This window comes from Thalassophryne amazonica, chromosome 7, assembly GCF_902500255.1.
Source record: "Thalassophryne amazonica chromosome 7, fThaAma1.1, whole genome shotgun sequence".
Lineage (NCBI taxonomy): Eukaryota > Metazoa > Chordata > Actinopteri > Batrachoidiformes > Batrachoididae > Thalassophryne > Thalassophryne amazonica.
The window spans coordinates 71,291,889-71,315,755 of NC_047109.1; the positions used below are offsets into that span (position 1 = coordinate 71,291,889).

General features: G+C 38.4%; 1 protein-coding gene across 1 annotated transcript; it reads right to left on the bottom strand.

Moving 5' to 3' along the window:
* Positions 1–1,236: 1,236 nt before the first annotated feature.
* Positions 1,237–23,676, bottom strand: eaf1 (ELL associated factor 1). The gene is made up of 6 exons (XM_034174409.1): positions 23,396–23,676; positions 18,461–18,555; positions 13,618–13,754; positions 9,978–10,150; positions 9,626–9,847; positions 1,237–2,520 (listed from the first exon to the last, which is right to left on the bottom strand). Exons 1-6 carry the CDS (start codon positions 23,496–23,498, stop codon positions 2,471–2,473), a joined length of 780 nt encoding a protein of 259 aa, XP_034030300.1. The 5' UTR covers positions 23,499–23,676; the 3' UTR covers positions 1,237–2,470.
* Between the last annotated feature and the right edge of the window lie 191 nt (positions 23,677–23,867).

Sequence of the window (23,867 nt, forward strand, 5' to 3'; positions counted from 1 at the left end):
AGCATTAGGGTAGAGCGAATGCAATACCTCCCCTGCTGCGCCGATTCTCCAGCCAGTCTCACGCTCGCATCGTCCCCTCACTCATGAACAAGACCCTGAGGTACTTGAACTCCTTCACTTGGGGCAAGGCCGTAATCCCTACCCGGAGTAGGCAATCCATCGGTTTCCTACTGAGAACCATGGCCTCAGATTTAGAGGTACTGATCCTCATCCCAGCTGCTTCACACTTGCCTGCAAATGGATCCAATGAGTGTTGGTGGTCACCGGCTGATGAAACAAACAGGACCACATCATCTGCAAAAAGCAGTGATGAGACCCTGAGCCCACCAAACCGGAGCCCACCAAACTAAAACATATCGCTGATATTTTCACTTTATAAAACGACAGATGTGATGTTAATTTAAATAACTTGTCCGGAATTAGTTTGTTTAAAATTTTAACCATAAGTCAAAACTGTCTGCCTGTGCATGACTTGGGTGATATGTCAGCAAGTCTGTATGGTGTGAAGAGAAATTGTCTTTATTTTCCAATCCCTCTTCCCTTTGCTCTTCTAATTCCTTTGTGTGTGTGTAATGTGAAGAGAAATTATCTTTTTTTTTTCTTCCGCTTTTCTCTCTGGTAGTCAGCTCTCCTCTGCTTGCAGAGGATAGAGCTGTACCACTCGTAGCTGTCTGTCTGCTACAAAAAGTAACAAGCAAGCACTAAAACTTTTGATTTCAGACTTCACAAATGTTTTTAACTCTAAGCTTTATTCACTATGCCCGCAAAAATGTTAGCGGTCAAAAAATTATTGGACCTAAATTTAGCGGAAGCTAATTGATCCGCTGATGGTTTTCAAAGTTATCTGAAAAGCTAATCCACTAATGAAAACATCAGCTTCGATAATTAGCAGTTAGCTGAACTGTGGCCACCACTGTATATAGAGACGAAAATTTGTAGATTGTTTTAATTATCAACCGTTTGGCTCTAAATTATAGCACCCGTGTCATGAAATACCAGCTACATGCATTGCTTTCACACATCATATTGTTTAAAACTCAGAATAACAAAATAAAGTTGATATTATGAAGGCAAACAAGGTCTGTGTTCCACATGTGAGCTACTTACAAGCGAGATGAAAAGAAAACAAAATGGATGGATTTGTTTTTCCTTTGTTCTGTCCAATGCAAACATCTGCATTCTCAACACAAGCATTAAACACATAACCAAGATGTGAAGAAGTCTTCTACACCAGAAGAGTGTTTATCCATTTATATTTATTCACAAATTAAAAAAAAAAACCAACAAAAAACTGGTTAGTGCACAACTTAGTGGTCAAAGCACTTACTCCAGGTGTTAACATGAATTCAAAATAAAAGCCAATCCTGTGATTAATGCTTTGACATGAGGTTGTGAACCATGTATCAAATCCTGAGGTTTTGAATATTTTCAAAACATACTCCTCTTACTGACTTGGGGCCCTATCTTACACCCAATGCAAAATTTTAATGCAATTTATATAGTGCAGTATTTGGATACACCTTATGTAGGTGGGTTCACAATGCATGTAAACTCTGCTTGTACACACAGAGATGTGCATTGGTGTTACTGAACTACCACAGAACCAAATACGAATACTGCACTGCAAAGTGCATTTGAAGAGTATGTTGGTTTACTCCCTTTGCGCATGATGGGAAATTATTGTTTGAAGAAGAAGGCACTAGCACTCAAATGCTTCACCTCAGGGACCTGTGGTGGATGACTGTAGCACCCACCCTTTTGACTTTTCTATCTAAATAGCAATGTGCCCGGTTCAATCACATGGCAAGACACGTTAAGGGAAGATGGATGACGATCTTTTAGATTTAATTCATGTTGCAGCTGAAACACAGTCACGTCTAATTACATGATTAAGTACAACTCTTCTGTACCCTGATTACACACTGTGCCAATAGCCAAATGGAGTTTGGCACATCCCAAATGCACTCTCTCATGCTATGAGCTTTAGACTGACATAAATTTTTAAGATAGAGCCCTAAAACTGCCAAACTGTCTTCTCATTTTTTTTTTTTTTTTGTCATAAAGAAATACCAGGGCAGAGGATAAAGACATGTCAAAACAATCTTGATCTTCAATATTTCCATCATCTAAAACACAACCAAAAACAAATACTACAAAATCTAAAATCTACACAATTACAGAAAATATGTATGTGTACTCAGAAATAAATGTCTTACCTCTAAAATATACTCTAAATATACCCTGTAAACTCTAAGCTTCTCTTTCTAAAGTGTTGCTATACAAAACAAAAATATATATATTTAATAAAAAATAAACTCTTAAAATGCCAAGTCTGGCTAGTTTTATGGAAATAATAAAAATTACAGTAAAATCAAGACATTCAGGTGGGGTCAGATATCACAGCAAAAGCAAACAGAAACCAGCCAGAAAAAAAGAAATGGGGAGAGACGGAGACTGACCAGCAGCAAGTTTAGTCATCATCACTGTCGCTGCCCGATTCACTCAGCTGTAGGTCGTTTCCTGTAAAGGCAAGAAAAATAGAAACAGATGATAGGTTTGGTCACATACATACTTAGGGACACGCAAAAGTTTGGGAACCCTTAATTACTTTGATTTAAAAAAAAAAAAAAAAAAAAGGAAAGTGACTATTTCAAGGAGGGCAGCGTTTCCCCATAGGACAGCTTTGTTGGCTGTGTGGTCAGGCCCTAACCCCCCTTCAACACTACTCAACCATCATGTGACCAATTACATTTTAACATCTGGGGCATAAATGATGATACCTCATTGACTTAGTGTGGTCTAGAAAAACTCTTAAAGCCCAGTTTGTACAAATTAAAACACTGGATCAACACGTACATTTTCTTATTGCCGTTTTTTGTTGTTGATTCCCAGCCATGTATGTCGGCTCCGTTCACAGGTGGCTCAATGGAAAACACTGCTTACATACTCTGTCATCAATTCCTGACAACTTTAAGTAATTTTTCTGACTTGGATCCTCACATGCTGCATCAGCTACATCATGTTGAACTACAGCCGAGTGCAAGGGGGCAGAGGCTGTCTGTTGTTAACGTTCTCCCTTTATGTCAACACACATCTGTGTTTGTGTGTTGCACTAATAAAATTAAGTGGACAGACAAAAGAAGAAACAGAAGCAAGTGCTATATAGGACCTGAGGCCCATTGGTGCCGTTGCTTACCCCAGATTCCAGTTTGAGAGCATAATTTATTAATTTTACTCATTCTCTAAGGGCCATGTCACACCTTGACGATTTAGCCAACGTATGTCGACATGAAAAACTGTTTATTTCGAACATTTGATACAACAACAATTACAAGATAGATCAGTAAAGACAACAACAAAAAAGTTCCTACTGTGTACCCAACATGTCCGAAAAGGGGTAGGGTGAAGCATCAGCTTATTTATCCCTACCCCTTCTTCCCCACAACCAGTAATACCCTTTGCCACATATACACATAGATTCCTACACACCTAAACCGATATCAATATATATATATGTATATACACATATATACACATACACATACATATACATCAACATACATACACATATACATACACATATACATATATACACATATATATACACAAACATAAATATACACCTACACATACCTACTTACATACAAAATACTATATATTTACAAGCCGAAGCAAAAAACAAAAACACCCTAACCCTCATTACCCTTCCTCCTCCCTATACCCAGAAAAAAACATATTTTTGTACCGCTGTTTGAACTGGTTCATGCTTGGACATTGCTTGAGCCCCACTCCCAATCTGTTCCACATCCTCACCCCACAGACAGAAATACAGAAACCTTTTAATGTTGTTCGTGCCCACTGATGCTTTAAATTAAATTTCCCCCTCAGACTGTAATCCCCTGATCTGTTAAAAAACATATTTTTAATATTTGCTGGAAGTAAATTGTTTATTGCTTTATACACAATTTGTACTGTTTGAAAATGAACCAAGTCTGTGAATTTTAAGAATTTGGATTGTAAAAATAGTGGATTTGTATGATCTCTATAGCCAGTATTATGAATAATTCTTATAGCTCTTTTCTGCATTACTGATAGTGATTGTGTTGTACCTTTATAAGTATTACCCCATACCTCTGCACAGTACTGTAAATATGGTAAAACCAGTGAGCAGTAAAGAATGCGGAGTGAGTTGTGGTCCAGAATATGTTTCGCTTTGTTTAGAACTGAAATGCTTCTTGACAGTTTACTTTGTATATGTTTTATATGAGTCTTCCAGTTTATCTTATCATCTATTATCACCCCCAGAAACTTATTTTCATGTACCCTTTCAATATCTACCCCCTCGACTTGTAACTGAACCTGTATGTCTGTATTACAATAGCCAAATAACATGTATTTTGTTTTACTTAAGTTTAATGATAATTTATTTCTGTCAAACCATATTTTCAATTTTCCCATTTCTATACTGATCCTCCTCAGTAACTCCTGCAAATCCCCCCCCTGAACAAAAAATGCTTGTGTCATCTGCAAATAATACTAATTTTAATATTTTGGAAACATTGACAATATCATTTATATAAATTAGAAACAGTTTTGGACCCAATACTGACCCCTGTGGGACGCCACAAGCATTGTCCAAGCATGATGATGTATATTCCCCCAACTTCACAAACTGTTTTCTGTTACTTAAGTAGCTTCTCACCCAGTGCAACACCAACCCCCTAATCCCATACTGTTCAAGTTTATTGATTAATATGTCATGATTAATTGTATCAAAAGCCTTTTTAAGGTCTATAAATATTCCAACTGAATGTAATTTGTGGTCTATGGCGTTTGTAATCTCCTCAACTGATTCTATTAATGCAAGTGATGTTGAACTATGTGCTCTGAATCCATATTGACTATCAGTAAGTAATTTATGTTTATTTATGAATTTGTCTAATCTATTATTGAATAACTTTTCTAATAATTTGGAAAATTGTGGAAGCAAAGAAACAGGTCTATAATTTGTGAAGTGGTGTCTATCCCCAGTCTTATACAGCGGCACAACCTTAGCTATTTTCATTTGATTGGGAAATTACCGGTTTGAAATGATAAGTTACAGATGTATGTTAATGGTTCTACAATCCATTCAATGACCTGTTTTACCACCACCATATCAATTTCATTTAAATCGGTAGATGTTTTATATTTACAATTATTCACAATGTCTATAATTTCATTTCCATCCACTGCTGTGAGGAACATTGAACAGGGATTTCTTTCTATGAGATTATTATCCCAATCCTCAGGTTGGGAATCGGGATTTTTTTCTGCCAAGCTTGGTCCAATATTTACAAAAAAATTATTAAAACCGTTGACTACCTCATCCTTATTTTCCTTCTTGACATTATTATCAATGAAATACTGAGGGTAACTCTGTTTTTTATTACCATTTTTGATAATGCTATTTAATATATCCCATATTCCTTTAATATTGTTTTTGTTATTATATAATATGTTACTATAATATTCCTTCCTACATACCCGTATAATATTAGTTAATCTATTTTTGTATTTCTTATATCTATTTTCTGCCTCTTTAGTCTTTAGTTTTATGAATTCTCTATACAGTGTATTTTTCTTATTACATGCATTTCGTAACCCTTTTCGTCATCCATGGTCGAGCTTGGATTTTTTGTTTTCTGTAGTCTTGTTTAATTGGACAATTTTTATCATATAATGATGTAAATATTTGTAAAAAAGTTTCATATGCACTATCAACATCACTTTCACTGTATACCTTTTCCCAGTTTTGCTCCTGTAAATCCTTCTTTAGTGTGTTCATGTTTTCCTCTGTCCGCACTCGCCTGTATTTTATTTTCTCCTCTGGCTGATTCCGCCGATGGTTTCTATTATAAACGATGAAAACTGGTAGATGATCACTAATGTCATTGATTAATAATCCACTCACAGTGTTATTCTCAATATCATTGCTGAATATATTATCAATTAAGGTGGCACTATGGGATGTAATTCTGCTTGGCCTGGTGATTTTTGGATATAAACTCATACTGTACATTATACTGATAAATTCATCTGTTATTTTATGCTTATTTGGATTGAGCAGATCAATATTTAAGTCACCACAAATGAACACAGATTTTGATTAGTTTTTGAGAACATTTTTCCCATACAGTCAGTGAATGTTTCAATACTAGATCCTGGTGCTCTATATATACAGCTGACTAATACATTTTTGCTTTTTTCTTCACATATTTCAATAGTTATACATTCTAATAAGTTATCAATCACAGTTGTCATATTGTCTATTTTATAATCCATGTTCTTATCCACATACACAGCCACTCCTCCTCCACTCTTATTTTTTCTGTTTACACAATTAAATTCATATCCATCCAGTTCAAATTCCATTCCTTTATCTTCATTGATCCATGTTTCTGATATAGCAATTATGTTAAATTTTTTTTTAAACTGACTTAAATATTCTTTAATGTTGTTAAAGTTTGCATATAGACTTCTGCTGTTGAAATGGATTATTGATAATTTGTTATCCGTTTTAATGATCCGATTAAACTGTTCATCTGTATAATAGCAACAACTGTCATTGATATTTGAGAAGAAATTATTGTCCGGGTCTATATCGTGCTCCAAGTCCAGTACATTGTGGTCTGTGTATTTAAATGTTCTCAGTTCTACTTTTCCATGATCAGCAATCCTTTGAGTTATATCCTTCTTGTCTCCAGATGTAGATGAATAGGTAGTAGATGAATAGGTTCCTCTGGTCTGTGTCATGGTGTTGTGATGTGTTTGTGTCCTCATACCTTATTGGTCATATTTGTTCAGATCCTCGCTTTAAGAAACACTATTGTTCATATTTGTCCAGCTCCTCGATGTTCCTTATTGCCATGACTTTTGCTTGTTCTGGTGATCCGTTCAGTTTGATGAATATTTTACAGTTTGAAGTCCATGTGTGCTGGATTTTTCCCTGTTTCTTCAAGAAGCGTGCTTTCCTGGCGATGTCGGCATTCCGTTTGGTGAGATGTTCATTGATGAATACGTTTGTCCCTTTCAGTTTTCTTCCTTGTTTTAACAGTGCTGTTTTGTGTTTTCTGTTGATGAATCTCATGATGACGGTTCATTTATCACCGTCATTTCTCCGGGGCAGAGGGTGGCACGCTTCAATGTTATTTAAATCCATTTCTATACCTTTAGATAGGAGGAAATCAGCAACCTGTTTTTCCACAGAGCTGACCTCCTGTTCACTGGGCTCCCCTCCGCTCATCTGTTACCGCCCGTGCGTAGGACCGTGGTTTGATATGAAGACCTGTGATGATGACGTCGTTAATTCTGGTGTACTGCTCCAATTCAGCCACTCTATTTTCCAGCTGCACCAGATGCCGGTCTTTCTCGGCATTCTGGAGCCGTAATGCCTTCACCTCCTCCACCAGATCCATAATTGATTTCTGTTGCTGCTTCACAACAGAAATCTCCTCTGATAGAAAGTCCAGAGATTTTTTAATATCGTCACCTTCCTCCGCTGTCAGAACCTTCTTAGGCCCCATGGTCGGCTTATGAGCAGCTTGTCGATCGCCGATGTTAACAGCCTGCGTTGTTTGTCACCGGGATGGATCTGCACTGCGCTGGTGCCAGCGCGGCCTCGGTGTTTCCGCGCTGATGGATCCGCGGTGGCTGCACGAGGCCTCGGGGAAGCGGCACTCGTGACGCGCGGCTTTAATGACGCAGCGCGCGGCCTCAGTGAATTCACCACGTTGGGCGGGCCTCGGACGTTGTTGCTGTCCAGTCGCGGGGCTAAGTTGCCGGTTGAGGTGGTATTCCCACTGTCCGGGTTGGCAAACACCGGCGTGGCAGATGGCAACTACAAACACCACCTCTGAAAACTCAGGTACAAACTTTTTGCAGCTCGCTCTGACGACACGCAGCTCTGACTGACTGTCCGACTGACTGACTGACTGAGGCAAAGAGGTGTGGAAAACAGAATCAATGATCACTGATACGCTGAGTATCAGTGATCATATCAGCAACATATGAAAAATGTGTCGAATACGCTGGATACATTGAATAAGTTATGCAGCTGTCACACCTTGATGACTTAGCCAGTGTATGCTGACAGTCCTGTTTCCACCAAGTGGTCCAGGTCGGTATGGTAAGGATCAGAATAGTTACGTTTGGCTTGGTTTGCGTTTCCACCGCCAGCAGAACCCTTTTATTTAGAAAACATAGATATTGACATGCACATCATCAAGCATGCACACACCGTCGCACAGCCTCTTCCCTCCACATGGAGGCCAAACAGAATAATTTAACATTTTTTATATTTTCTTTTTGTCTTGTTGGATAATGGGATTTATTTTCATTGTGTGCAGAATGCTGAAGAATCAACTGATGTCTCTGGTAAACACTGACATGAATGAATGAGACACTGTGATTCTTTCAACTTTTAAAATAAGTTAATTTTCTTGTTGTGGCACAAAACGCCGGCATACTCTGGTTAAGGCTGACAAACACACCAGGAGCAGACAAAACACAGAGGGATTTCTTTTAAAATGCTAGGTTTCTGAAGTCACGACAAGGAACTAAAGCATTTTCAGACTTTGTTTTCCAAAATCAGGACGCTTTATGTGATTAAGTTTTCGTCAGGCTGTGATGATGAATCTGACCGACACGAACAAGTAAGATTAAGACTTTATATTTACTCCATGTGTGGATGGTTTTAATATTTCTAACAATCTGAATTGTTCGCATAAGGACTGCAGCTTTCAGATGGACAGCATCAATGGATACATTTTAACTTATGAGTAACTTACAAGTAACGTGTCAACAATCGCATAACTTACCTACAACTTATGGCCCCTGTATATGGGATGTATGAGACATATGCTGCCATGTGTCGAAAATATTGTGCATGTCCAAAATTTTTTGACGTACTCGCCGTATATCAGCTTACTTCAACGTGTGCTTAATTTACACTAAACTTACCCATAACTTATGAGTGGTATGCCTACATATGCCAGCGTTTTTAATATGGCCGGCATACGCTAGCTAAATTGCCAAGGTGTGACAGGGGTGTAAGAAGTGACATGTCCTCCTTATCCAGATCATCATCATCATTATCTTGTTTAACAATGTTTGACATCCACCTTAATGGCGCAATACTGCCACCTTCTGCTCCAGAGTGTGCATCACAGAGTACCTCTTTCAGATCAGTATGAAGAAGCAACTTGACAGGTGTGCAGACGTTGCTATCTCCTGGCCATAGATCACAATGCAAATTTTTTTTCCCTACATACATTCAGTCATTCATTCACTTAATATACCCGCTCACTCCAATTAAGGGTTATGGTGTGGCTGCAGCCAATCCCAGTAGCCATAGGGTGAGAGGCAGGGTACACCCTAGACAGGACGTCAGTCTATCGCAGAGGTTTCCACATACATGCTGCTTCAAAATATAACTTGTAGGACCAGCCAAAAAGTAAAAGATATTAGTAGTTCATAAAATACAGTATTTAAATAATGTGCCTGCTAAATGCACTGTCCTGTTGTGGAATATCTATTTATTAATTTCCTTTTGACATGAAACAAAGTGAAAGTCTGCCATACTCACGGAGTGTGTTCATGAGCTGGTTGTTTCCCTGTGGACGATCAGCCCCTCCATTGGCTGTGGGTTGGTGGTTAGGGGAGGTTTGGCTGTGTGGATGGGGAGCACGGTGTTCATCATCACTACTGGAACTGTCGCCACCACTCCCTGAGGCACTTGCAGAGTCAGAGGAGCTACTGCTGCCGCTGCTGCTCATCTGCGCTATCATCTCCACCTCTGCTCGTAGCTCTGTCACCAGCAGACAGCAAGGCAGTCACAATTTTATGTTTCATTGCTTTGTAAAGATCCATTTGTGAAAACAGTTGTGATCATAATTATGCACCAAACTCTGTTTTACCACAGGCCAGGACATCCTCACCTCTCTTGATGTCGTCGAGCTGGGGCTCTGGTGAGGGGTTATCTTTAGAAAGAGAAGGGGAAGTCTTGACCCCAGCTCCATGCTTGGTGGGGGTTCGGAACTGAGAGTTGGACTGGCTGGACCGGACCGCCTGCTGCTCAATCCGAGCCTGGATCTTACTACTGCCCTCTGCCCTGAACCACAAAGACACAGCAGATACAGCCATCAGCCCTTTGTCGTCATAATGGCAATCTCCCAGTGGCGGGGAAGAGCAGTGTTAGTGGAAACGCCCAGGGTCTTCAGGTGGCGGCGGTAAGGTGTTCCAGGCCTATGATCTGTACAGCAGGGTTGGAATAACAATGGTTTTGGAGACAAGGACTTTGTCTTGTATCAAAACTCTGTGTTGTTGAAAACATGGATACAAAGCCGGCTGAAGGCACACCTGAGTTGGATCTCTTGGGCAATGTTGCCGTTTTTTGACACATGGCTGCCCAAGTTTGGAAAGTGGGTCACATTCTGCAGGACCTGTCCATGCAGTCTCACAGCAGAAAGCTTTGAACTGACCATGCTGAGTGGAGGCTTCGCCAAAGGTTTCAAGGATTTTGTGAAGACTTTCTTTCATAAAGGATTGCATGCTAGTACCTTGAACATGATACACATCTTGGTGTTACACAGGCTGTGTCCCAATTAAAAAACTGCATCCTTCAAAGGCTGTATTATTTGACTGCATGCATCATAGCGGCATGACGAGGCTGTGTCATTTGAAAGGCTCACTGGAATGCAGCCGATGAATGCAGTCTTCTTTTTCCCAAAAACGAAGGACACAACAGGTGCATCCTTTGTTATTATTTTTTCACAACAAAATGGTTGGGAAATAATAAAAAAAAGATAATTTCTTACTTTCTCATTTCAGAAGGGTTGGTTGAGCGTCTGCAGACTCTGAAGCCCAGATTTTTGTAGAATGCAGCCTTCATAGGATACAATCCCTTCATTGAGACACACAAGCTATCTGCAGGACTATGCAACAGCCTTTGTGCCGCATCTCTCTATGTTTCTCTCCTCACATACTGCAAACAACTGTCTTAATATTGTAATCTAAATATCTCAGCTCCAACAATGAAGAAAAAAAACAAAAAAAAAAAAACAGACTTTTAGGAATACGTTCACACTTTTTCACACAAACATAACACAACAGACAAAGGTGAAATAAGTACTAAAATCCGGACATGCACTACTTATGTGATTGTGCTCACTCACTCTGTAAATCACAAGTCAGTGTCCAAAATAGCAAATAAAGAATGAGCAACTGATGTGCACTGAAAAAGACCAGTATCTTCATTGATACAAAGCATGTGCATTAGGGTGGTTCAAAAAAATAAAAAAGTTGGAAATTCATTACTCTCACCCCTTCATTTTATGATGCTTTGGGAAAAAAGAAAGCCTGCCAAATATTTTTGTCATACATTAATATTTAGAGGTGGCACATCATAGCTGAAGGTTGTAAATATATCAGTTATCGCTGCCCGAGTGCCCGTGCAAGAGGTTATCCATTATCCAGTATCTAATCACATCACTTATAAAGAGGACAGAAGTTAACCACCTGAGTGTAACTATAGTATAATTTTATATTCAATTTAAAACTATACCTGGGTTTAAATATTCCTCAAAAACAACATACTTTCAAAAATGTTATTTTAGGCTAAAAGCTGAAAATTGTGCTTCAATTCACAGCTTCTTTTCTTTCAGATCTTTGGTGATGGTGAATCTAACATGAGATAAATGTAAAAAGAGACACTTGCTGACTTAACATGCTTAATCATTAACTGCAAACTTCAGTAAAACATGTCAGCTACTAGAAGTAGAACATTTGTATACCTTACTGGTTCCACCGACTGAAATAAAGGGAAACAAATTGCCCTCAAATGGGCAAATACTCAAGGTATTTTTCTTCAAACACACTGATTTGAAGAAAACTGTCCATGATGCTGCTGTGACCTCTATAGACATGGCAATTCCTTTTTGGGGGAGAGCTAGAATCCCACTGAGGGCAAAGCAGCATCTGATCACAAAGTTAGAAAAGGTGTTCAGAAAATGGAAAACATTGAAAAAGACCAAGAATCGCAATACAGACAAGCAGAAGAAAGATGAAACAGTGTTTTGTGAATCTTTGGAGGACTTGTTTGACATGGCACATCAGGATGTCCTAACAATGATAAAGTTTGAAGATGACAGGCAGTTCCTACTTGCTCAGCGAGAGAAAGGTAGAAGGGGATGCATGGCAGGCATAGATAAAATACAAACTGCCAAAGAACAAAGAGCAGAAAAAAGGAAAGCTGCAGAAGCAAAATACAAAGAGAAATTGGAGGAGCCTGCACCATCTAATGTGTCACTACCTGACACTGTCTCCAGCCAGAGTGAAGAGAACACAGAAAGTCCAGATGAAGAATTTGTTATGCCAGTGCCACAAAAAGCCAGTAAAATTAAAGCTGTTGTAACACCAGGACTTGCAGCAGCATTGGATAGGACCAAAACAACAGACAGAAGTGCCACCTATATTCTGACTGAAACGGCAGCAAGTCTTGGTCATGATGCAAGCAACTTAAATATCATTATCATGTAAAGGATGTTCTCTTATGTTACACAGCTGTATAATTGGTTCTTATGCTGATTCATACATTTTTGAATATTAAGTACTGCAAGGCATAAAGAATATTATTGTTTGGAGCTAGATCAAAATATATGTGGAAATATATAAAACATAGACTTATTTAAACTGATCAATAATGAAACAGTATTTCATCAATAAAATGAAAATGCAATGTTTGATTGTTACAAAATCTTCGCTACCCCAGTATGTAGGTATTGTAGGAGCATGATACATGTACGAGAAGAACTGTATCTCACAATTCATGTTTTAGTGTTAACTATTTTATGGGATATGAAAAGATTTGATTTTCCAATGTATTGCCATAATTTCTGTCCTGACATATCAATATTAAACTGACAGAAATCATTTGGAAATATCTGGAAATTACCATACTATATGACGAGCAAAATGGTTTAAAGATTTTGCAAGCAAAATCTTTAAAGGCTGTGTGCTACCAGTAAAAATTATTAGAGTTTTATGAAATTGTACATGATGTGTTTTTATGTTAGGTACAACAAATTTAGAGGGTGAGACTTGAAGTTTTTTGAAAAAAGAAAAAAAAAATTTTTGACCATTTTTATGGACCACCCTAACGTGCATTATTACCAAAACATCACCACGGTGAATCTTGATCTTCATTAAACCTCCAATAGTGGACACTAGGTGGAGCCAAAGATATCAGGGTCAAGAGTTAATAATTCAAAGAAGTATTTATCTATGAGTTACAACACAGGAAGAAATCTAAACACAAACTACAGAAAATCCTATGGAATTGAGTGAATGATGTAATGTGATGTTGGTGAAACTGTGGATGGTGTTTGGCCTCAGGCAAGAAAGAATGGTTAGTCCGGTGACTAAAGGAAATTTAAACAAAACAAAAGTTGGTCAGAAAATCGCTCATGTCAAACCAGCAACTTAAAGATCAGATAAAATCTTCACTCATAACAACACCTTGATTGCGTGTTATTTTTTCTCCAACTCACAAAATGAATTACCCACATATTGAACTCTTACCTGGTTTTCTTCACCTGTATGTTGCTGCTGAGCTTCTCGAGCACAAATTCACCTGTGTCATGATTAATGATGAGCACACAGTCCTTCTGATATGGTCTCTTGTTTCCTTTGAATACTGTCATGGGAGGTGTGGAGCCCTGAAACAACAATGATACCCATATTTGTCCATATGTGTTTCTCTCAGGCCATTAATGAAAACAAAATAAAAAAAAAAAACAATTTTCAGTGATTTCAAACATATTGTGATTCACTCAAAGCGCTTTACAATGATGCTTCACATTCACCCATTCACATAAATATACTCACACAACAATGTCAGGATGCTGCCATGCAAGGTACTCACTACACACCAGGAGCAACTTGGAAATTAAGGACCTTGCCCAAGGGCCCTTAGTGATTTTCTGGTCAGGCTGAGGTTTGAACCGAGGACCCTCTGGTCTCAAGCCCAATGCTTAACCACTACACCATCACCTCCCCCAATACAATGCAACCACCCACAATCCACTGCACAAGTGAAGGGTTTCATTTTACAATGATTAGACCAAAACTCAGGGCTGTGAAATGAAAACTGTGAAATCTAAGGAAAATTTGTGGGGGGGGGGGGGGGGGGGGGGGGGGTCCATGAGCCGGGGTCTAGGGCCCTGTGGGGCCCCAGAATTAAATTTTTATCTAATGATACTTTTTCAGCATCTCCTGGAAGAACAAATCTCAAAATTAGTGGATATTTAAATGATCCTATATTCAACCTTTTATTTGACCTGTCAATGATGATGTTGAAATAACAGAATACGAGTATGACATGGAAGTAGGACCTGGAATGATTTTCCTTTTAACTGTAAACCAAATTATGCATTAACTCAGAATAATTAAACTACACGAAATTTATGAAGACTGAAAAGACTGTCATAGCATTTCAAAAATCACAGCTAAAGCTTGTAGAATATTTGGAAAATCATGGTAAAATATCAATAACATACCTTATAGTAAAAAGTCACATATTATTGTGTAAATTCATGCAGCCTAAATCCATTCAAAGCCACGTCTTTTTAACAATGAAAGAAAGTCTAGATTGGTGAAAAAAGTCACATAATCTTGTCTAAAATCCTGTATGAACAGCAGAACGTTTATTTTAAGTGAGATAGAGTATCTCGTCAATAGTTTTACATCCTCATTGAAGACAACTTTGGATGCTGTAGCTCCTCTGAAAAAGAGAGCTTTAAATCAGAAGTGCCTGACTCCGTGGTATAACTCAAACTTGCAGCTTAAAGCAGATAACCCGTACGTTGGAGAGGAAATGGCGTCTCACTAATTTAGAAGATCTTCACTTAGCCTGGAAAAAGAGTCTGTTGCTCTATAAAAAAGCCCTCCATAAAGCTAGGACATCTTACTACTCATCACTAATTGAAGAAAATAAGAACAACCCCAGGTTTCTTTTCAGCACTGTAGCCAGGCTGACAAAGAGTCAGAGCTCTATTGAGCCGAGTATTCCTTTAACTTTAACTAGTAATGACTTCATGACTTTCTTTGCTAATAAAATTTTAACTATTAGAGAAAAAATTACTCATAACCATCCCAAAGACATATCGTTATCTTTGGCTGCTTTCAGTAATGCCGGTATTTGGTTAGACTCTTTCTCTCAGATTGTTCTGTCTGAGTTATTTTCATTAGTTACTTCATCCAAACCATCAACATGTCTATTAGACCCCATTCCTACCAGGCTGCTCAAGGAAGCCCTACCATTATTTAATGCTTCGATCTTAAATATGATCAATCTATCTTTATTAGTTGGCTATGTACCACAGGCTTTTAAGGTGGCAGTAATTAAACCATTACTTAAAAAGCCATCACTTGACCCAGCTATCTTAGCTAATTATAGGCCAATCTCCAACCTTCCTTTTCTCTCAAAAATTCTTGAAAGGGTAGTTGTAAAACAGCTAACTGATCATCTGCAGAGGAATGGTCTATTTGAAGAGTTTCAGTCAGGTTTTAGAATTCATCATAGTACAGAAACAGCATTAGTGAAGGTTACAAATGATCTTCTTATGGCCTCAGACAGTGGACTCATCTCTGTGCTTGTTCTGTTAGACCTCAGTGCTGCTTTTGATACTGTTGACCATAAAATTTTATTACAGAGATTAGAGCATTCCATAGGTATTAAAGGCACTGCGCTGCAGTGGTTTCAATCATATTTATCTAATAGATTACAATTTGTTCATGTAAATGGGGAATCTTCTTCACAGACTAAGGTTAATTATGGAGTTCCACAAGGTTCTGTGCTAGGACCAATTTTATTCACTTTATACATGCTTCCCTTAGGCAGTATTATTAGACGGCATTGCTTAAATTTTCATTGTTACGCAGATGATACCCAGCTTTATCTATCCATGAAGCCAGAGGACACACACCAATTAGCTAAACTGCAGGATTGTCTTACAGACATAAGGACATGGATGACCTCTAATTTCCTGCTTTTAAACTCAGATAAAACTGAAGTTATTGTACTTGGCCCCACAAATCTTAGAAACATGGTGTCTAACCAGATCCTTACTCTGGATGGCATTACCCTGACCTCTAGTAATACTGTGAGAAATCTTGGAGTCATTTTTGATCAGGATATGTCATTCAAAGCGCATATTAAACAAATATGTAAGACTGCTTTTTTGCATTTACACAATCTCTCTAAAATTAGAAAGGTCTTGTCTCAGAGTGATGCTGAAAAACTAATTCATGCATTTATTTCCTCTAGGCTGGACTATTGTAATTCATTATTATCAGGTTGTCCTAAAAGTTCCCTGAAAAGCCTTCAGTTAATTCAAAATGCTGCAGCTAGAGTACTGACGGGGACTAGAAGGAGAGAGCATATCTTACCCATATTGGCCTCTCTTCATTGGCTTCCTGTTAATTCTAGAATAGAATTTAAAATTCTTCTTCTTACTTATAAGGTTTTGAATAATCAGGTCCCTTCTTATCTTAGGGACCTCATAGTACCATATCACCCCAATAGAGCACTTCGCTCTCACACTGCAGGCTTACTTGTAGTTCCTAGGGTTTGTAAGAGTAGAATTGGAGGCAGAGCCTTCAGCTTTCAGGCTCCTCTCCTCTGGAACCAGCTCCCAATTCGGATCAGGGAGACAGACACCCTCTCTACTTTTAAGATTAGGCTTAAAACTTTCCTTTTTGCTAAAGCTTATAGTTAGGGCAGGGTCAGGTGGCCCTGAACCATCCCTTAGTTATGCTGCTATAGACTTAGACTGCTGGGGGGTTCCAATAATGCACTGAGTGTTTCTTTCTCTTTTTGCTCTGTATGCACCACTCTGCATTTAATCATTAGTGATTGATCTCTGCTCCCCTCCACAGCATGTCTTTTTCCTGGTTCTCTCCCTCAGCCCCAACCAGTCCCAGCAGAAGACTGCCCCTCCCTGAGCCTGGTTCTGCTGGAGGTTTCTTCCTGTTAAAAGGGAGTTTTTCCTTCCCACTGTCGCCAAGTGCTTGCTCACAGGGGGTCGTTTTGACCACTGGGGCTTTTACGTAATTATTGTATGGCCTTGCCTTGCAATGTGAAGCGCCTTGGGGCAACTGTTTGTTGTGATTTGGCGCTATATAAATAAAATTGATTGATTGATTGATTGATTTTCCAGGGACAGAAAGATTCTTACCGTGTTTCCTGAGGTCACAGTTCGCTTTTCCCATTTCTTTTATCTTTCAGGTGTGTTGATGAAGCCAGCGACAATTCCAAGGATTCTTGTCCTTTTATCAAACAGTCTTTCTCGCCATCTTCTCTCTGTGCGACATCGGTCCGTGACACAGACATGCTGCACAAATCTTTTAAAAACTTGAAAGCTCTAAACGTTTGGGATGTCCACATGCTAAGTTTAGCTTAAGCGTCGCACAGGAGCCACACAGCGTCGCCACAGCAACCAACCAGTCCTGCTTTACGACCAACCAGTCCTGCTTTACGACAACTGTCGTAACAGCTATGCTTTGAGGGGCATTTTTCCTCAGCGAAACTCCGCGGATCCGAGGAAACTGATTTGTATCTGTAACACACAGATCAGTGTCCGCGGACTTATAAAACTTACACGATGTCAAAAAAAAGAGAATGCTTTGTGATAAGCATTTTAAAAACTCAGTGATGTTCACGATTAAAGAGTACTACACTAACAAACACATCCGGCCACAATCAGCGCATTTGTGACAGGTGTATTATAGACAAATACAAGGGTTCTGCCTCTAACATGATTATTTTAATAACATGCAAGAGACTGAATTTAAATTAATCTTATATTGATTCCTTATTGTGACAATAAAGGGTTTTTACCTGGAATTACAGGGATACACAAAATCGCCTTTAATGTAAAACATGCGCACATTAGTCAGTAAGAAATCTGACGTACTACATGGACATGTATTTGAAGCAGTGTGCTGTTGTTGAATTCCCCATGGAGGATTGTGCACCTGTGGACATTTCATTGATGAATCAGTGTTGTCTATGGTGATGCCTGTGTGGATGTCACTACAGTCAAGAGGTGGGCAAGGAGTCTGTACGGCAAAAAAAAAAAAAATGCAGCAATGAGTCTGCATGACCAAGACGTAGCAAGCGCTCCACAACAGCCATAGGTGCACAGCATCAAGTGGGGCTGGATGAGCTGACCAATACATGAATACTTTGCAAACGCTCCGTCCACTCTTGAAATGTGTTCATCCTTGCAGACACAATTCTTCAGTACAACAATGCTCATCCACACGTCAGTCACAAAGACGGAACTCATCAGCTGACCCTCATAAGTAGTCATGAAGAAAATGATCAAAGGTCAGCTGATCAATAAAACAGATAATGTCTTACTGGAATGTGAGGCAGCGTTATGGTAACTTCATCTCCTTTCCCAACTTGTAACTCTCCCTCACAACTTGTATCAATAGACGCTGGTTTGAAGTCATCTGCAAAAACAAATATAGCACACAAACTGTTAAGCAGAGCTGAAATACAAAAAAACAAACAAACAAACAAAAAAAAAACCCACAACAACAAATTAATTAGTAATGAGTGGTTAGATTACATTTTCAATTACTAAATTATTTGTAATGAAAATGCAATCTGATTAATCACTCATGTACTGTGAGTTATGGAAGAAGCTGTAAACATTCTGTAGTTCCCCATGAAAGTGTAGGCATGCTGTGAACACTCCAAGCAAATAAAGAAGTCAACATTCATCATTTATTGTACAAATGCATGATTTTAGTGGCATGCTGGACCACCTCTTGCTGCAGTAAAAGATGCTATTCATTGTGGCAAAGTCCCATTCTTCCAGCAGCACTTCTCTCAGTTGTTGCAGACTTTCTGAGGGAGGGTTTTGGTTGACCGCTTGTCTGACAAGCGGTACTCATAGATGCTCAGTTGGGTTGCAGTCTGAATGTTTGATAGGGAATGGCATCCACGTTACCCCTCTTTGATGCACCTTGAACTCATGGATTATGCGAGCCCTCTGGGGTCTTACATTATTATCCAAAAAATGTAACCCTGACTAACTGTTCTGCATTTATATTATACTGAGTCCACATGCGATTGCTACTGCCTGCAGAATGTTATCCCTGTACTTCACAGCATTCAGGTTTCCATCCATGGGAGGGCTCAACTTTTTTGCACAGTGTATTCGCCACTTTTCTCAGTTTAAAATTGTACATTCAATATTTTTGGGATCCAACTTTTTGGCATATCAGAACAACACTTATGTCAGCATTTTGTCTATACATTACAAAAAAAAAATCATATACATATAATCATTTGGTTAAAACAACAACAACAACAGTAATTCAACTAGGGGAAAAAACTTCTTTAAACTCCTTGGCTAAAAGATACTGATTAGCAAATTACATGTTCTGTCATGTGACTGTTTTAGCACTATTAGTTGCACCCCAAAATTCAGGAGGAGGAGTGTGACATAAGAGTGGCGGAAGGTGCACAAAGAGGTTGGAGAATGTAAGGTGGTGACTTAGGCAGACATTGGATGGTTGTTTGGAGGATGACGTTGGAGGTGAGGAAGAATGAAAGAGTGAAGGCTGATTGCAAAACCAAAGTTAAGATAGTGGAAGTTGAAGGAGGAACAGTGTTAAATTTCTGGAGGAGGTGAGACAGCTGATGGATGGAGGAGAAGAAATGCTGTATGAGTGGGCAATGGCAACTACTACAGAAGTAGTCAAGGAGACAGTGAAAGCCACTTGGTGTGACATCTGTGCAATCCTGGCTCAGAATGGATACAATTCTTGTTTGGTTTCAGACACCTGCCAAATTATAAATCATGGGTGAAGCTGCTCTTCATTGTGAAGCCGATTACAAAAATGGAGATCCAACTTTAGGGAAAGATAAATCTGATGCCTTATTTTATGAGCACAGACACGGGCCACATACTTAACTCCATGTTTCCTTTGGGGAGTTAACTATTTTGTTAGTATATTTAAATTTACAAAAATCAAGTGTATAGAAATATTTTTTCCCTATTTTTCCCCATCAACAACCTGGCATCTAAGAGACAAAAGAAAATATTTTGCTTTCTACCCCTTTGAGCCTTTTATCCCTGCATGGGGAAAAGGAGAGAATGGCTATGGGGGGGGGCTAAAGTCAAATGTCCAGAGTGTCCATTGGGTGCTATATCTTCTCTATGACCACTCTGTCATATTTATAGGTCAACAACACACAGGTAGCAAAACATAACATGTACAAGCTATCACAGTTTTTACTATCAGGTATAGCAAGTTGGAAAAATAAATAAATAAATAAATAAATAAAATGTGTGCTAGCTTTTTTCCACAGTTGGGTGCCACAGTCTCGTTTGAGGGCGGGCGCTAAAGGGGTAAAAGATGACACATATGATGTAATTTCTCTACTTTCGGGGGGGGGGGAGAGAGAGAACTAGCTGTGTAGGCTAACACTTACCGACAAGACGTCTCCCATTTGCTTCGTCTTCCCTTCTCCACTGGGAACCGAAAAACACTTTTTGCGACTGCTTCGGTGATTGCAGCCGAAAACAACACAGTACACAAATATTTCCATGTGAAGTTATGCTGTGTATATATTGCACAACAGGACCGGATGTCCCCATAAGTGGTCAAATCCTGCGATATCACGCAGGGTTTAAACAAGACTACGGTGCCCTATTATCCCAGTTATGATGGTGTAAAGTATTTGGTGCACTAGGTTATACCTAAAGGTTACTGTCCCTGAAAACTGTGTGTTGATATTGTTTGTGAAATTTTATGTCTCTATTTTCAGGTGAACTCAGCAACGTTTTGTTGCAGCTGAAAAAATCTTCTATATTTATGTGAAATTTTATGTCTCTATTTTCAGGTGAACTCAGCAACGTTTTGTTGCAGCTGAAAAAATCTTCTATATTTATGTGAAATTTTATGTCTATTTTCAGGTGAACTCAGCAACGTTTTGTTGCAGCTGAAAAAATCTTCTATATTTATCAGATACTTTGAATTCTCCAGAGATATTATTACTAAATTCCTTTAAATATTGCCAAATGATGCCATCCTAAAAAACATTACAGAAGTATTCCAGTGAGTGGAGTCTCTTGTGCTATGTGACTGCACAGAAGACACCATCTGTGCAACCAACTTCACGCTTTTTGTCTTCTATAATACATCTTCATAACATTTAATCATAATATAACCATTGATCACATTTCTAACTAGTTTATGGTTGTTTGGCTATTCATCAATGATATATTGCCAAATAAAAAAAGACATTTGAAAAGTATGATTTTCAAATTGACACCATCCAGAAATGACACACACCCAAATTGTCCAAAATATTCTGTAGGCGTAGCCTTCTGAGTGTTACAGAAGTACCATATTTTTTAAAATAAATGTTTGCCATTCTGACAGGCATGGGTGGTAGCAGACTGCCATAGATGCCAGTCACCACCAAATGTTAGGCTGTGGTGTGGTACTGAACACAGTACACAAATGACAGGTGTTCAATGACTCTGTGGGAGGCTCCACAAAAATTATTGAGATTCCACAATCTGACTGTTCCATCAGAAGAGGCAGACAAAAGCCTACCAGAGAGGACCATTTACACTACAAAAGGGTAGGTATCTCTGTTTTTGCAAGAAGCAGCCAGAAATATCTCAGCATGAAATAAAGCATACTGTTGAACAGCTCACTGGACCAGTAGCATGTTGGATTTTTTTTTTTTTTTTGGTGCTAGAATCCCCGCTTGTTTTTTTCTCGTATTGATGCATATATTTTCATCTGATTTAAGGCAGTATCACTTCTAGAAGATGCTCTCCTCATCTTGAATGTCTCTCTTTTTAAAAACTTGAAGCATCAAGTTATCTCAGATTTATTGTTTTTTTTTTCCTTCTTTGACTTTCTCTTCTGTAACTTAAACTTTTGTTTGTTCTCTGCCTCCATTCTCTATGGCACACCAAAATAAACCAGCCGCAGCATTCTAGAGTTGCTTGAGTCAGCACATATTTTGCAGGCTGTGGATATTGTTACGGTAATCATAAATATGTGCTGGTAGGCTGTTGTTATTATTATTACAGTGGTGATGTGACACCCTACCCCTAACCTTAATAGCCCAAATAACCCAAATCTTCCAGAGATACATGAACCAAAAGAATAGCTGAAAGAAGAAATGCTGGTTGATATGAATGCAGTGAAAAACAAAAAGTCTTGTTTTCCACATTGGAGAATCAGACCCTGATACTTTCCACTATACTAATGAGGAGTTTGCAATGAACACAGAGTCACATCAATTGCAGAGTTCATAAATTACGGAGGCACAGCCTCATGATTTAGAGTTACGGCTGTCGCACCTGTAGCCAAATTCAAAGTGGTTACATTTATGGTAGTTGTAACCACTTCATATTTTGAACATGTTCGGGATATGCACAACTGTTTTTTTTTTTATTTTTGTTTTAAACTGGTGGAGTAACAAAGAGGATTTACTGGAAAAGACATGCAATTTCACATACACTTTTACAGAAGGCACATGAGAGGCTCAAGCCTAGATTTGACACACTTTCCATTGTCTGTTATTATATCCTTATCTAATACCTCATGCTGTCATTTGTGATTATATTTAATTTAACCTTTATTTAACCAGGTTAGTCCCATTGAGATCGAGATCTCTTTTGCAAGGCGGACCTGGACAATTATAAACTTTCCAATTCACCTAACCTGCATGTCTTTAAATGTGGGAGGAAACTGGAGCAAACCCACGCAAATACATTACAAACATGCAAACTCCACACAGAAAGGCCACATGTGGGAATCGATTGCATTACCTTCTTGCCATGAAACAGTGCTAACCACTAAGCCACCATGCATCCGTTATGGTACAGATTAGCAGTAAAACCACAATTTAAATATGGAGATACTCTCTGTTAAAGTTATTTACAAATCAGGGGTGCAATTGACATCAACTAGCAAACATAAAAAGTAGGAGCAACCGGGATTAAAACACTACACATTTCACAACTCGACCACTATCTGATGCATAAAATTCACCAAACAGTTCCTAAAAATATTAAAAATTTACCTTGTTTATGTTGTCTTCATAGATTACTCTTTTTGCAATTAAATAAATTCAACATTATATCACAAAGTAGTAATAAATGATGATATTTATGCAAATTCACACGCACTACGCCTTAATGCAAATGAGGTAATTTACTTCGTCGTCTATTTGAGCAAACTAACACCCCAGAAATTGTGCCAATTTAAATTCCACGATTCACAGTTGGATAATTTTATTTATTTATTCACTTACATCTGATGGTGTGAAAGGAAGAGTTTGGCTGTTTTTCGAAGCTTTCGCCGAGCTTCAAAACATGCTCCTCTTTGTCCAGCAGCGGATTCACGCTCCCGTTCATTTTCGGGCGTTTTAAATCAGCGTTTATCAAAAGATAGTCACAAACACAACCGAACTGTACACAGAAAAGTCAGAGAGATGTTAGGAATAAAGCGAGAGAAAAAAAATGAGCTTGTTAGCAAGTATTTAGCAAAACATCCCGTTCGACGCTGAGCTTCCGGTCCGCCTGTCAAATATCACCGAATAGACGACAAACTTTAAAGTTTATATAAAGTTTATATATATATATATATATATATATATATATATATATATATATATATATATATATATATATATATATATATATATATATATATATATATAAAGCTGCTAACAGCTCAATCACTGTTTAAACTTCACAATTCCTTTTTATGCTGTTATCTAAACT

Coding starts and splice junctions, on each gene's coding strand:
- eaf1 (XM_034174409.1), bottom strand. CDS start 23,498: ATGAACGGGAGCGTGAATCCGCTGCTGGACAAAGAGGAGCATGTTTTG. Junction 18,556..23,395: donor TTCCTTTCACACCATCAGAT/GTAAGTGAATAA, acceptor TTGTTTTTGCAG/ATGACTTCAAACCAGCGTCT. Junction 9,848..9,977: donor GCTCGACGACATCAAGAGAG/GTGAGGATGTCC, acceptor TGCTGGTGACAG/AGCTACGAGCAGAGGTGGAG.